Below are 13,038 nucleotides of genomic sequence, written 5' to 3' on the forward strand. Positions count from 1 at the left end.
CTGCACAAATCTGCATTCCCACCAGCAGTGCAGAAGGGTTCCTTTTTCTCCACATCCTCTCCAGCACTTGTTTGTGGATTTGTTGATGATAGCCATTCTGACAGGTGTGAGATGGTGCCTCATTATTGTTTTGATTTGCATCTCTCGGATGATTAGTGACTTTGAGCATGTTTTCATATGTCTCTTGTCTTTCTGAATGTACTCTTTTGAAAAGTGTTTATTTAGGTCTGTTGCCCATTTTTTGATTGGATTGTTTATCTTCCTATTGTTAAGTTTCATGAGTTCCCTGTAAATGTTGGAGATTAAACCCTTATCAGTGATATCATTGGCAAATATGTTTTCCCATGCAGTGGGCCTTCTTGTTGTTTTGTTGATGGTTTTCTTTGTTGTGCAAAAGCTTTTTATTTTGATGTAGTCCCATTTGTTTATTTTCTCTTTAGTTTCCATTGCCCTAGGAGCATTATCAGAGAAGAAATTCCTTTGGCATATGTTTGAGATTTCGCTGCCTGTGGATTCCTCTAGTATTTTTATGGTTTCCCATCTAAAAACAGGAACAAGATAGGGATGCCCCCTCTCACCACTCCTGTTCAACATAGTACTGGAAGTACTAGCCGTTGTGATCAGACAAGAAGAAGAACAAATAAAAGGCATCCGAATTGGAAAAGAAGGAGTAAAACTGTCCTTATTTGCAGATGACATGATACTGTACATAGAGAACCCTAAAGACTCCATCAAAAAATTATTAGACTTAATAAATGAATTCGTCAATGTAGCAGGATAAAAAATTAATGCCAATAAATCCATGACATTTCTTTACACCAATAGTGAACTTACAGGAAGTAAAACTAAAAAAGCAATCCCATTTACTGTTGCATCAAAAAAATTAAGGTACCTAGGAATAAATTTAACTAAGAAGGTAAAAGACTTATATGCGAAAAACTATAGGACGTTGAAAAAAGAGATAGAGGAAGACATAAACAGATGGAAGAACATACGGTGTTCATGGATTGGTAGAATCAACATCATCAAAATGTCTATATTACCCAAAGCAATCTATAGATTCAATGCAATCCCCATTAAATTACCAACGGCATATTTCACAGATCTAAAATGAACATTCCAAAAATTCATCTGGAATAAAAAAAGACCTTGAATAGCTGTAGCAATCCTGAGAAAGAAGAACAAAGTAGGTGGAATCTCAATACCAGATATCAAGCTGTATTACAAAGGCACTGTTCTTAAAACAGCATGGTACTGGCACAAGAACAGACATATAGATCAATGGAATAGAATAGAGAACCCAGAAATCAACCCAAATCACTATGCCCAATCAATATTTGACAAAGGAGGCAAGAGCATACAGTGGAGTCAAGAAAGTCTCTTCAATAAATGGTGTTGGGAAAATTGGACAGATACATGCACAAAGATGAAACTAGACCACCAACTCACACCATACACAAAAATAAACTCAAAATGGATAAAAGGCACTAACATTTGGAGTTATTTGTTATACTGCAACTGCATTTGCTTTATCGCTACACTGGCTATATCTATCCATCTATCCATCCTTTCATTCATCCATCAATCCATTTTATTTGTTTTTTATAGCTACACTAGAGGCCTGGTGCACAAAAATTTGTGCACTCGGGGGGGTCCCTCAGCCCGGCTTGTGCCCTCTCACAGTCTGGGACCCTTTGGGGGATGTCCACCTGCTGGCTGAGGCCCGCTCCCCTGGGTAATGGGCCTAAACTGGCAGTCAGACATCCCCCTGGCAACCCAGGAGCCCTCGGGGGATGCCTACTTGCCAGCAGGGAGCAGGCCTAAGCTGCAGTTGGACATCCTGAGTGCTGCTGAGGAGGCAGGAGAGGCTTCCGCCACCACCGCTGTTCTTGCAGCCGTCAGCCTGGCTTGTGACTGAGCAGAGCTCCCCCTGTGGGAGTGCACTGACCATCAGGGAGCAGCTCCTGCATTGAGCGTCTGCCCCCTGGTGGTTATTGTGTGTCGCAGTCACCAGTCATTCTGCTGTTAGGGTCAATTTGCATATTACCCATTTACTATATAGGCTAGAGTCCTGGTGCATGGGTTGGGGCAGGCTGGTTTTCCCAGAAGGGTGTCCCAGATAAGTTTGGGGATCCCTCTGGGGTGCCTGGCCAACTTGGGTGAGGAGCTGAGGGCTGTTTTCAGGCTGGCCACACCCCCTTCAGGGTGGGGGTCCCTACTGGGGTGCCTGGCCAGCCTGGGTGAGGGGCTGATGGCTGTTTGTAGGCTGGCCAAGACCCCCAGCGGGGACCCTCATCCCATGGGGGTGTGGCCAGCCTGAGTGAGGGCCTGAGGGCTGTTTTCAGGCTGGCCATACCCCCTTCAGGGTCGAGGTCTGCGCTGGGGTGCCTGGCCAGCCTGGGTGAGGGGCTGAGGGCAGTTTGCAGTCTGGCCAAGCCCCCCAGTGGGGACCCTCACCCCATGAGTGTGTGGCCAGCCTGGGTGAGGGACTGATGGCTGTTTGCAGGCTGGCCACGGCCCCTGGTGACCCAAACTCCCAGCCCCTCCTTGCCGGCTGGAAGCAGGTGTCTGGGATTTATTTATCTTCTATAATTGAAACTTTGTAGCTTGAGCGGAGCCCAGGGATGGCCAGGGCAGGTGGGAACCTTGGCTTCCTCCATCGCTAGGGGCAACCCAAGCCTTCTTCTCAGTCCAGCTCTGTGGCCACTGCCATCTCAGTTGTGTTAATTTGCATGCTCACTCCTATTTGACTGGTGGATGTGGCTTGCGGGTTTAGCAGAGTGGCGGGGTGATGGTTAATTTGCATGTTTCTCTTTTATTAGTGTAGATATATTTTTCACTTCTAGATTTATGGCTATGTTCTAGATGCTTAAGGATGCCAGAACCCCGACCTTTCGATAATTAAATCAATAGAGTGTTTGATTCTTTCTAAATTATGAGTCAAATATCAATAATCTCATAATTGTCTAATAATTTAACCACGAAAATGAGATTATTGCCTCCAAACCATCCTTTCCACTCTGCCTTGTGAATTTATTTATTTATTTATTTATTTTATCTATCTATTTATTTATTGATTTATTCATCTATCAATAGTATATATTAAGGTGTTGTCAACTTCAGAGTTTCAGCCGAAATGTTCATTTTATCATTCTATTCTAATTTCTATTGCTGCATAACGAACTACCCCATAAAACAAAAACTGTTGATTTATTATACACAAAGATTCTGTGGATTAAAAATTTGTGCAAGGCACTGTGGGGATTATTCCACATTTTCTGGGGCCTCAGCTGGAAAGACTCATACAACCAATGTAACTTGAACAGCTGGGGACTGCAATTACCTAGATGATTCTTCACTCACACATCTGTCATGTATAGTCTGTGATGTCTTCAAATCTAGGCTCAGCTGGCTGTCAAATAGAGCATCTACATGAGGCCTATCAATATGCCTGAAACCTCTTGTAATATGACAGCTGTTTTTTGAAAGGGAGCATTCTGAGATGGAGTTTTCAAATAAAGCAAATGTTTAAAGAGAGTTAGTCAGAGTCTATATAGCATTTTATGACCTAGTCTTGAACAGAGTTACTTCTGCCACACTCTGTCAAAAAAAGTCATAAGTCCACACACACACACAAATGGAGGGAGCATCGACCCCCATCTTAATGGGGAAAATGTCAAAAATTTTGAGGCCATGTTTTACAAGCACTGTGCATCATAATTTCTCTTAATTGTTCTCTGTGCCAGCTGAAGAAGTAGAATATATGAGAAGATGCTGCCAAAATCATTCCCAGATCACTTTCAGATGATCACAGAAAATAATAGTTGACACAGTAAAAAATTTAATTTCCAAACTACAGCTGTTATATGATACTTGAGAAAATTGACAAAAGTAACTGATGACTCATTTACAAATTTGGGAATAAAAAGTAGTTGACATTACAGAGTACGTTGCCATCTCTCTCACTATCTCAACTGCCAAGAAAGCAGCCACTAAAACATAAAACTTCTCCCCTTAATCATATTTCTGTAGGTCCTTAAAGTGTTTATGTATGTAATAATCTCATTATGTCCTTCATTTTTCTTTTTTCAGTTATAAATCTTATCTTTCAGTGGCATGACCCACATCCTCTTATTCAAATAGCCTCTTCAAAAACTTTTCTTGTTGAATAAATACTTGAATACATGAGTGAATAAAAAATAAATGATTGGTCCTTTATATAGCTGAAAAAATACTTAGTGAAAGAAAATTCTTGGATTTGGGGTATGAAAATGGAAACCTTACATTAGATATGTAGAACAAAATCTAGATTAAGAAGATGACTATGTTATTAGTTTAGTCATCCATCCATCCATCCATCCATCCATCCATCCATCCATCCATCCATCCATCCTTCTTCAGCCTATATTTGGAACTTAACTCTAAAAGGACAGAAAGGCAGTGGGCAAATACATATCTAATTTATATAAAGGAAATGTATACTAAATATTATGAAGGATAAGACCAGGATGCTCAGAGATAATGTGTAGACCTACTTAAATTAGATGGTCAAAAAGGCTTCTGTAAGGAGAAATATTTAAGCTGGAATTTGAAGGATTGGAATGAAAGAGCCAAGTGAAGAATGGAAGAGAGACAAATAGAGAAAACAATATAATTCCTGGAGGTAGAAAAGGAATTTGTAGTATAGCTGGATTATAATGGACAAAGGATAGTGGTATTAGTGGTATTAGGCTAAGGTAGAAGTTTGGAAGATTTTAAGCAGGGGAGAGATATAATCCACTTTATAGTTTTCAATGAACACTCTTTCTTTTATATGAATAATGAAGTATAACGGGTAAGGGTGAAAGACTTGCTTACCTTTTCACTCTTTAAATGAGGTCTCAACAGAAATAGTTATTTACTGTACTCCAACTTACTGAGAGTTTCTTTGTTTAGAGCTTTTGTGTCCCTTTTAAAATTATTTTTAACTTCAAGTTATGAAGACATTCTCCTGTATTACTTTCTAAAAGATATTTTATTTTTTCCATTCACATTTAGCTCTATAACACACTAATTGTCAAAAATCACAAATGTATAAAGTAATTTTTGTGTGTAAATGAAACAGTCCCAATTTTATTTTTTTTCTTAATATATGCCCTATGAACTCAACACCACTTATTAGAAAGGTTATCTTTTCTCTAGAACTCTACAATGAAACCTTTTAAATAAAACAAGTGTCCATATATGCATGAGTCCATTTCTGGGCTTTTCATTTTAACCACTATTTCTCTGTGTTCATGCCACACTGTTTTAATTACTGTAGTTTTATAACAAGTATTGCTATCCAATATAGCAAATCCTCTCATTTTGTTCTTTTCAATGTATATCATCATATCTATGAATTTTCTGTTTTTGTTATTGTTGTTTATATGCCATCCAGTTTACAGTATTTTTTAATTGTTCAAAGTATTACAAATAGTAGTACATGTGTCTCCTTTTTCCCCCATTGACCTCCCCCCTTGGCACATGCCCTCACCCCCCTAGTGTCTGTGTCCATTGGTTATGCTTATATGTATGCATAAAAGTCCTTTGGTTGATCTCTTACCCCCATCCAGCTCTCCCCTGCCTTCCTCCTGAAGTTTGACAGTCTGTTCAATGCTTCTTTGTCTCTGTATATATTTTTGTTCATCGGTTTATGATGTTCTTTATATTCTACAAATGAGTGAGATTATGTGATATTTATCTTTCTCTGACTGATTTATTTCACTTAGCTTAATGCTCTCCAGGTCCATCCATGCTGGTGCAAATGGTAAGAAGTCCTTCTTTTTTATAGCAGCACAGTATTCCACTGTATAGATGACCACAGTTTTCTAATCCAATCATCTGCTGATGGGCACTTAGGATGTTTCCAAATCTTAGCTATTATAAATTGTGTTGCTCTGGACATAGGGGTGCATCTATACTTTCTGATTGGTGTTTCTGTTTTCTTGGGATATATTCTTAGAAGTAGGATTACTGGGTCAAATTGAAGTTCCATTTTTAATTTCTTGAGGAAACTCCATACTGTCTTCCACAGTGGCTGCACCAGTCTGTGTTCCTCTCCAGCGCTTTTTATTTGTTGATGATAGCCATTCTGACAGGTGTGAGATGGTATCTCATTGTCATTTTGATTTGAATTTCTTGGATGATTAGTGACTTTGAGCATGTTTTCATATGTCTTTTGGCCTTATGTATGACCTCTTTCAAAAAGTGTCTATTTAGGTCCTTTGCCCATTTTTTGATTGGATTTTGTATCTTCCGTTTGTTAAGTTGTATGAGTTCCCTGTCAATTTTGGAGATTAAACCGTATGGAAGATAAAATTGGCAAATATGTCCTCCCATGCAGTGGGCTTTCTCGTTGTTTTGTTGATGGTTTCTTTTGCTGTGCAGGAGCTTTTTATTTTGACATAGTCCCATTTGTTATTTTCTCCTTAATTTCCATTGCCCTAGGAGCTGTATTAGTAAAGACATTGCTATGACAAATGTCTGCTATTTTGCTGCCTATGGCTTCTTCTAGGATTTTTATGGTTGCCCATCATGCATTTAAATCCTTTATAAATTTTTAGTTTATTTTTGTATATGGTGTAAGTTGGTGGTCTAGTTTCATTTTTTTGCATGATCTGTCCGATTTTCCCAACACTATTTATTAAAGAGACTGTCTTGACTGCATTGTATGCTCTTGCTTCCGTTGTCAAATATTAGCAATTCCTATTTTAGACTCCCTCCAGTACTTGGCAACCATCATTTGCCTTTATGCTTCTATGATTTTGGCTGGTTTAGATTCCTCATTATAAGTATAATCATGTTGTAGTTGTCCTTCTGTGATTAGTTGATTTTGCTTACTATAATGTCCTCAAGATATATCTATGTTGTCACATATGAAATGATTTTATTTTATAAAGATGTCTAGTACTTCATTGTATGTGTATGCCATATATATATTATCCATTCATCAGTTGATGGGAATTTTGGTTGTTTCAACCTCTTGGCTATTGTGAAAATCCTCTTTTCAATCCTTTTGGATATATAGATAATATATATCCAAAATTCTTGGATCATATGATAATTCTATTTGTAATTTTGGGGGGAACCTCAATACTGTTTTGCATAGTGGGTCTACTAATTTACATTCTTAACAACCATGACCGAGGTTTCCAATTTCTCCATATCCTTGACAACACCTGTTATTTTCTAAATTGTTTTTTGTGTTTTATTTTAATAATGACCATCCTAACAGGTGTGAGATGGGTTATCTTTTTTTCATGTTGCATTTTTGCATGTTGCAGGAGTGGGGGCAAGATTCTAGAGGCAGGGAAGACAAAACACCAGTGTGGACCCCACATGATTTGGAGGTTTTGCTTGTATTTGAACAATGTCTGTGTTTGCTTTTCTGCCTTCTCAGTTAAGAGCATATTTATTTGTAAGAGAAAATATGTTTACGTATTCCTGATTAGAATTTGTTGAATTCCAGAGATTCATGTACTTATGGGAACTGGTCTCTCCAATGAGAGAAAGCTGGGATAAAGTTTGGGAACAGCTACTGGTTTGGCCTGCCTCAGAGATTGTTGTCGGATAACTGGTATTTGGCAGGCCTTTAAATGTAATGGCCCTGCTCCAGCTGGTTAGAAAGGGGAATTAGTAGTTCTCAAACCAGTTAACAGATGAGTCATATTACAAGGAACCTAAAGGGACCAAAATGAGCTCTTCCATTTTTTCTTCATCCCAGTACTATATATCAAGTCACCTATTTATTGGTATTTCAGATTTCTCTGTCTTTCCTTTTTAAGTCCATAGGTCCCACAGACAACTCCAACCCATGGTTGGTAGCATCCCATTCTGTCTGATGCCCTGCTTGAGTGCCAAGACAGGGAATGTTCCCCACACATAGAATGAACTCATAAAGACCTAGGAGTTGAATATAATGAATAACATAAACAGATGAACAAAAGTAGATCCAGAGACAGGGAAACACCGAACAGACCATAACACCTTAGAGGAAAGGCAGGGGAGTGTGGGGGGTGGGGTAAGAGATCAACCAAAGGACTTGTATGCATGCATAATCAATGGACACAGACACTGGGGTGGTGGGGGCTTGTCCTGGGGCATGGGAGTGGCTGGGGAGGGGTTGATGGGGGAAAAAGGAGACATATGGAATACTTTAAACAATAAAAAAAGAAAAGACAAAAATGAATAATGGAAGAATAGAGCTTTGTAACATCCCTTCACAAAGTCTCTTCCATTTTTTTGTGATAGATCAACTATATTTCATTAGCAAAACATGCTTAGTTCTTGGTTCCTTGTGAATAAGGCTCTCTGACTATATGTCATAGATGAAGGACTAGGAAGGCTGATTCATCTAGTGCTCCCAGTAGCTAACGCATAGATTAGTACCTAACCCACCACTGCCAAATCCACTATCATGATGCTTCAGCTCTAAACACTTACAGGGGTCAAAATCCATTCTCTTCCAAATTTCACAAGTTCCTGTTCAACCCACTAAAAAATACCATGCTGAAATGTGAGCAAACATGGATGTCCTGGTATGATTTGGAGCTGTTGTGCCAGAAGCCACTTAGGAAGGAGACCCCTCATGCTCATTCTCATCCTCAAATGAATTTTACCAGAGGCTACAGTGCAGAAAGGAACTCCCCCTGGGTAAATTCCTGGCAGGTACAAAATGCTCATTTTAGTGGTTGGGTCACTTTTAACTTGGAGTGACTATAAAAGAAATAGATAGTATGGGTTATGTTCTACATGGCAGGCAAAAGCTTATATTCATAGCTAGAAAGTTAGAAAAAAGAAGGTATAAAAGGAGCAGCTTGTGATGCCCTGAATATACCATCCTCCAGTGCATGTGGTCATCAGTGTTTGAAATCTGCTTTCTCAGATCTCCATAGTTGTTGGAATAGATGGTGAGAAACAGGATTTTCAATAAAGATAGAACATTTAATTGGGCTTTGACTCTACATGAGCAAGACAAGTGAGGTTTCATTTGGGATCCCCCACATCCTCTGCTGCTTTTGGAGTCTGACCAAGATATGTTGTTCATCACCTTTTCCCTATGTTAGAATTTGTGCATGCATGAGGCAAAATTTCATCCAGATGTTGCTGAATCCTTTACAACTATAAAAAGGTCATAAGGGCCTTTTGATATCCTGACAACTTTGAAAGCCTTTGACAGCCTCTTTCTTCTGACTCAGAAGCATAAGACTCTACAAGGCTCCAGCAGGTCATGGTATCATTTCAGAACTTAGAAATCAAGAGTATTCATGGATTTCAATTCTGGCAGGCACCCATATTGCCTACTTGCAAACAAAGGGGTCATCAACAGGCCTCCCCCCATCTGTAGGGGTGGGAGTGGAGATAGGACCATGACTTTTCAAGACATCCAGTGCATAACTAGAAGAAACAATGTGTCTGGCAGCAGATGAGCACCTTTTCTATTAACCTGACCCTTGTTTTTCTGTACTATTTGAAAAGAGAGAAGATGGGGGCTCTAAAGATGTCTACTCCCCCATACTTGGCCAGGGCCCACACACCAGAGCAGCCATAAGTCACCTTTGTGACATCACATGACTTAAGCAGCTGGTTGCCCCACGACCGAGACTCTAGAATTTTGAGGACAGTATATATAGGGCATCACTGCTGTAACCAAAGGCATTTCTGACCCCACTTTTGAAGTGATAGGATCTTGGGTACCAAGTGCTTTTTGATGTAGAGCATCAACATGGCTAGTCAGAGTATCTATGAGATACACGAAGCCAAGCTGGCCCCATCAGAGGATGGGGAACCACCAGTAATGGCCCAATATGATACATCCACAGAGCCACATGTGGGTCCAAGGGAGGCTTTGGAGAGGCATGGGGACCAGGAAGAGAGCCAAGATCCAAGCCCCCAAGACAACCCACAACCACAGGACCCAAACCAAGGCACCACCAATGTGGAAGGAAACATTCTTCGTGGGTTGTCCTTCCCAAGAAAGCTTTGGAAGATAGTGGAGGATGACACCGTCACATCTGTGCACTGGAATGATGATGGAGACACCCTGATCATCGAGGAAAATCTTTTCAAGAGGGAGATTCTTTGCCAAAGGGGTGAGGAGAAAATATTTGAATCCAACAGCCTGAAGAGTTTCATCCGCTTGCTGAATCTCCATGGATTCAGCAAAATACGCCCAGGCGACTCTTCAGTTTGCTCTCCAGGCAACAAGATGATGGTAAAGTAGAAACCCTCCCATTTCCCATATTCCCTGTTACTCAAACATCTTCCTAGTGGGCCCAGAAGAACGATATACTGAAAGGGCTTCATTTCAGGGTCTAATCCTTTTTTGACATGAGACAGTACTTATCAAAAGATGAGAAAGTATAGAATTTCATTTGAAGCTATAGCCCCCCCCCCCCTTAGAGATAACCTGCAGGGATGAGTAAAGACTTTGAGAGGCCAGTTAATGTCAAATAGATATATTTTCTCCCCAAATCACTAAATTAATTATTTTGTTTCAGATCTACCAAAACTGCAATTTCCAGAGAGACAAGCCTTGGCTTCTTGAGAACATCATGAGAAAAGGCAACCGGATGACTCGTGCTTTGCCAGGGACCAGCTCAACCCCTACGAAGAGAAAAAAGAATATGGCTCCCACAAGACGCTCCCCAAGATTTCGCTACAAAGTCCGCAACAATGATGCCGAAGAAAAGGCGCAGAGTGAAGCCATGAATGATTGGGAACCCAGTGCAGCAGAGTTTTTCAAGTACTTGGGTCTGCGGCCCACAAACAGGGCCATGGCGGTCCAGTGCCCAAGTAAGGCAGGTGGTCCAAGTGGGGAGGGCAAGTCTGGGAATGTCATGTTTGTACCCCTGGCTACTGCTGGAACTGACGGCACAGGGGATCTGCCTACAAGCCCCCCAGATAACCCACTCCATGGTTCAGTGATGTCTTCATACAATGTCTGTTATTCCACCTTGATGGCTGGCCTTTCAGCCATGGCCCCACTTGAGGACCCTGACAAGGAGGAGGAAGAAGGTTCCTCAAATAACAAGTGTTAACTCAATGAGAAGTTCAAGGACAATGTAGACCGCTAACATCACATTGACAGAAAACAATCTCCTCTTTGTAACCACGAATCCATTTTGGCTTAAATAATGAAAAGCAAAACTAAATAGTAGAAAAATAAACAATCCAATGAGAATTGTGTGTCTGTGTTCTTTTGTTCCTGTGCCATACACCTCATCAGATGAGCCTGAGGAGGCTAGAAATCCTGGCCCAGACAGGCTTTTGTGCCAGTTGTCCTCTTTCATTTTCTCACACTCAGACAAGGATCTGGCTAAGAAGTCCTAAGGCAAGCCCAGGAAGATCTGGTCCCCTTAGTCTTACCTACTGGTCAGGGGACAGAACTGCCTGGCTCCTGACCTTGAGGAAATCACCTTATATTAGTCATGAATCTTGAAATAGGAGGGTCTTTACTAAAAGGTCCACCTATGATGCCAGGAAGTTTCTGATCAGCATCTGAGTATCTCTTGCCCAAGTTCCAGGGGCCTTGCAGAGAGGCCCACTTAGAACCCGGGCCATCCCATCTACTAACCAGTGTAAGACAGAGCCAGTCTGGCTCAGAAGATGGGCCATTGTAGTCACTGCCTGGAAGAAAGGCCATTATCCTCACTACTAACAACCATTAGTAACCTTGCTAGAAGAGACCCAAAATAAATGAAAGTTTGCCCACACAGGAAAACAAAAAAATTCTACCCATCACATTTACATCAGAGCTATATTTCATATCTGTTCTTGAGTCATGAGGTAGCTATGTGACATGTCTAACACATGGCCTTGTGAGCCAAGGGGCACTTTTACAGCAGACCAGTTACTTGCCAAGACAGAGAGGTGCTTTGTTTCAAAGTCTGGTGTCCCTTCACGGTGAATGAGGCCATCACTGCTGGTCACTCTCGTCACTGCTCCCAGACCTCCCACAAGGTCCCTTGGATGCTACTGAAGTGTTCTCTGAGTTTGACCAGACAGAGAGGGGAAAACGTGTAAGGGAGTCCCAAACACTAACCCGTTCTCCTAAAACATTTTTCTTTGTACAACCCAGGAATGAGCAGAACCAAAAAGAGTGATAACAGCAAGATATTTCCTGGAAGCTTTCCCTTTTCCCTAAAGGTCAGAGTCCTTGAGACAATCAATGAGCCCAGAGAGGCATTTCATGCAGACAATCCCCTATATCTGGGCACAGAAATTTGTGTATGTGAACAGCAGATAATGGTATTGCTCTCCACAATGGTGCCAGTTCAGTTGAACCTGACTTCTACATCAGCAGCATGATGGCCCGTTGATGGTCATGATTCAGCTGAATTCTCAGTGACCTTCCTGTGGAGTCCTCCTGCCCCTAGGGGACAGGTGCTGTGGGATTCCTACCTGGAAGATATCCTTTCCCCCTTTCCTGGGTATGGGCTCCAGTAACCACCTGGGGTTTGAAAGTGCCCTTGGGTACTTCTGCTTCAGGTTGGTCAGTACAGCCTGCTTTTCCAGTTCCACAACCTCCTCAGGAGCACATTTTCTGGGCAATGCAAAGTTTCCCTCATGTCAAGGAGCCCTGGGCACCATGAGAGAAGCACTGAGATGTTTTCCTTCCATAAACCAAAGGCTTCTCTTGAGAGAAAACAGTTATTCAGAGTTATACCCACTAGAGGCTAAGCTGATTTCACCAAAGAGACACAGAGTGAGCTGTGTCCCTCTGACTGAGCACTTCCGATGTGTCAAACTCTGCTCAGGGAACTCTGGGTGAGGCCCAGGAGAGAGGGAAATGAAGTGGACAGAGCCTGGTCCACTAATGGGCAGGTCCCAGGCCGACTGCTGGGGGCAGCACCTACAGGTCAGAAGGGCCCCGACTGCTGTGGGGAACCCACAGGCAATCAGGTCCTGAAGCAGGGGGTCCCTCGGGGGTGAGGACGACAGAGCTCCAACGCGCTAGGGCGTCTGCATGCATGACTCCAGGGACCAGGTTCATTGACGCAGAGCTGTTTTATTGTG

The 13,038-nt window shown here is 41.6% G+C and overlaps 1 protein-coding gene across 1 annotated transcript; it reads left to right on the forward strand.

Moving 5' to 3' along the window:
* The first annotated feature begins 9,745 nt into the window (after window positions 1-9,745).
* On the forward strand, window positions 9,746-11,060 carry LOC118653814 (heat shock transcription factor, X-linked member 3-like). Its single transcript, XM_036304617.1, has 2 exons — window positions 9,746-10,234; window positions 10,521-11,060. Exons 1-2 carry the CDS (start codon window positions 9,746-9,748, stop codon window positions 11,058-11,060), a joined length of 1,029 nt encoding a protein of 342 aa, XP_036160510.1.
* Window positions 11,061-13,038: the final 1,978 nt, after the last annotated feature.

This window comes from Myotis myotis, unplaced genomic scaffold (genome assembly GCF_014108235.1).
Source record: "Myotis myotis isolate mMyoMyo1 unplaced genomic scaffold, mMyoMyo1.p scaffold_m19_p_4, whole genome shotgun sequence".
Taxonomy (NCBI): Eukaryota; Metazoa; Chordata; class Mammalia; order Chiroptera; family Vespertilionidae; genus Myotis; species Myotis myotis.

What these genes read in the sequence shown, in the direction of transcription:
- LOC118653814 (XM_036304617.1), top strand. Translation starts at nt 9,746, where the DNA reads ATGGCTAGTCAGAGTATCTATGAGATACACGAAGCCAAGCTGGCCCCA. An exon ending in CTCCAGGCAACAAGATGATG is followed by an intron (nt 10,235 to 10,520) that starts GTAAAGTAGAAA and finishes ATTTTGTTTCAG; the next exon opens with ATCTACCAAAACTGCAATTT.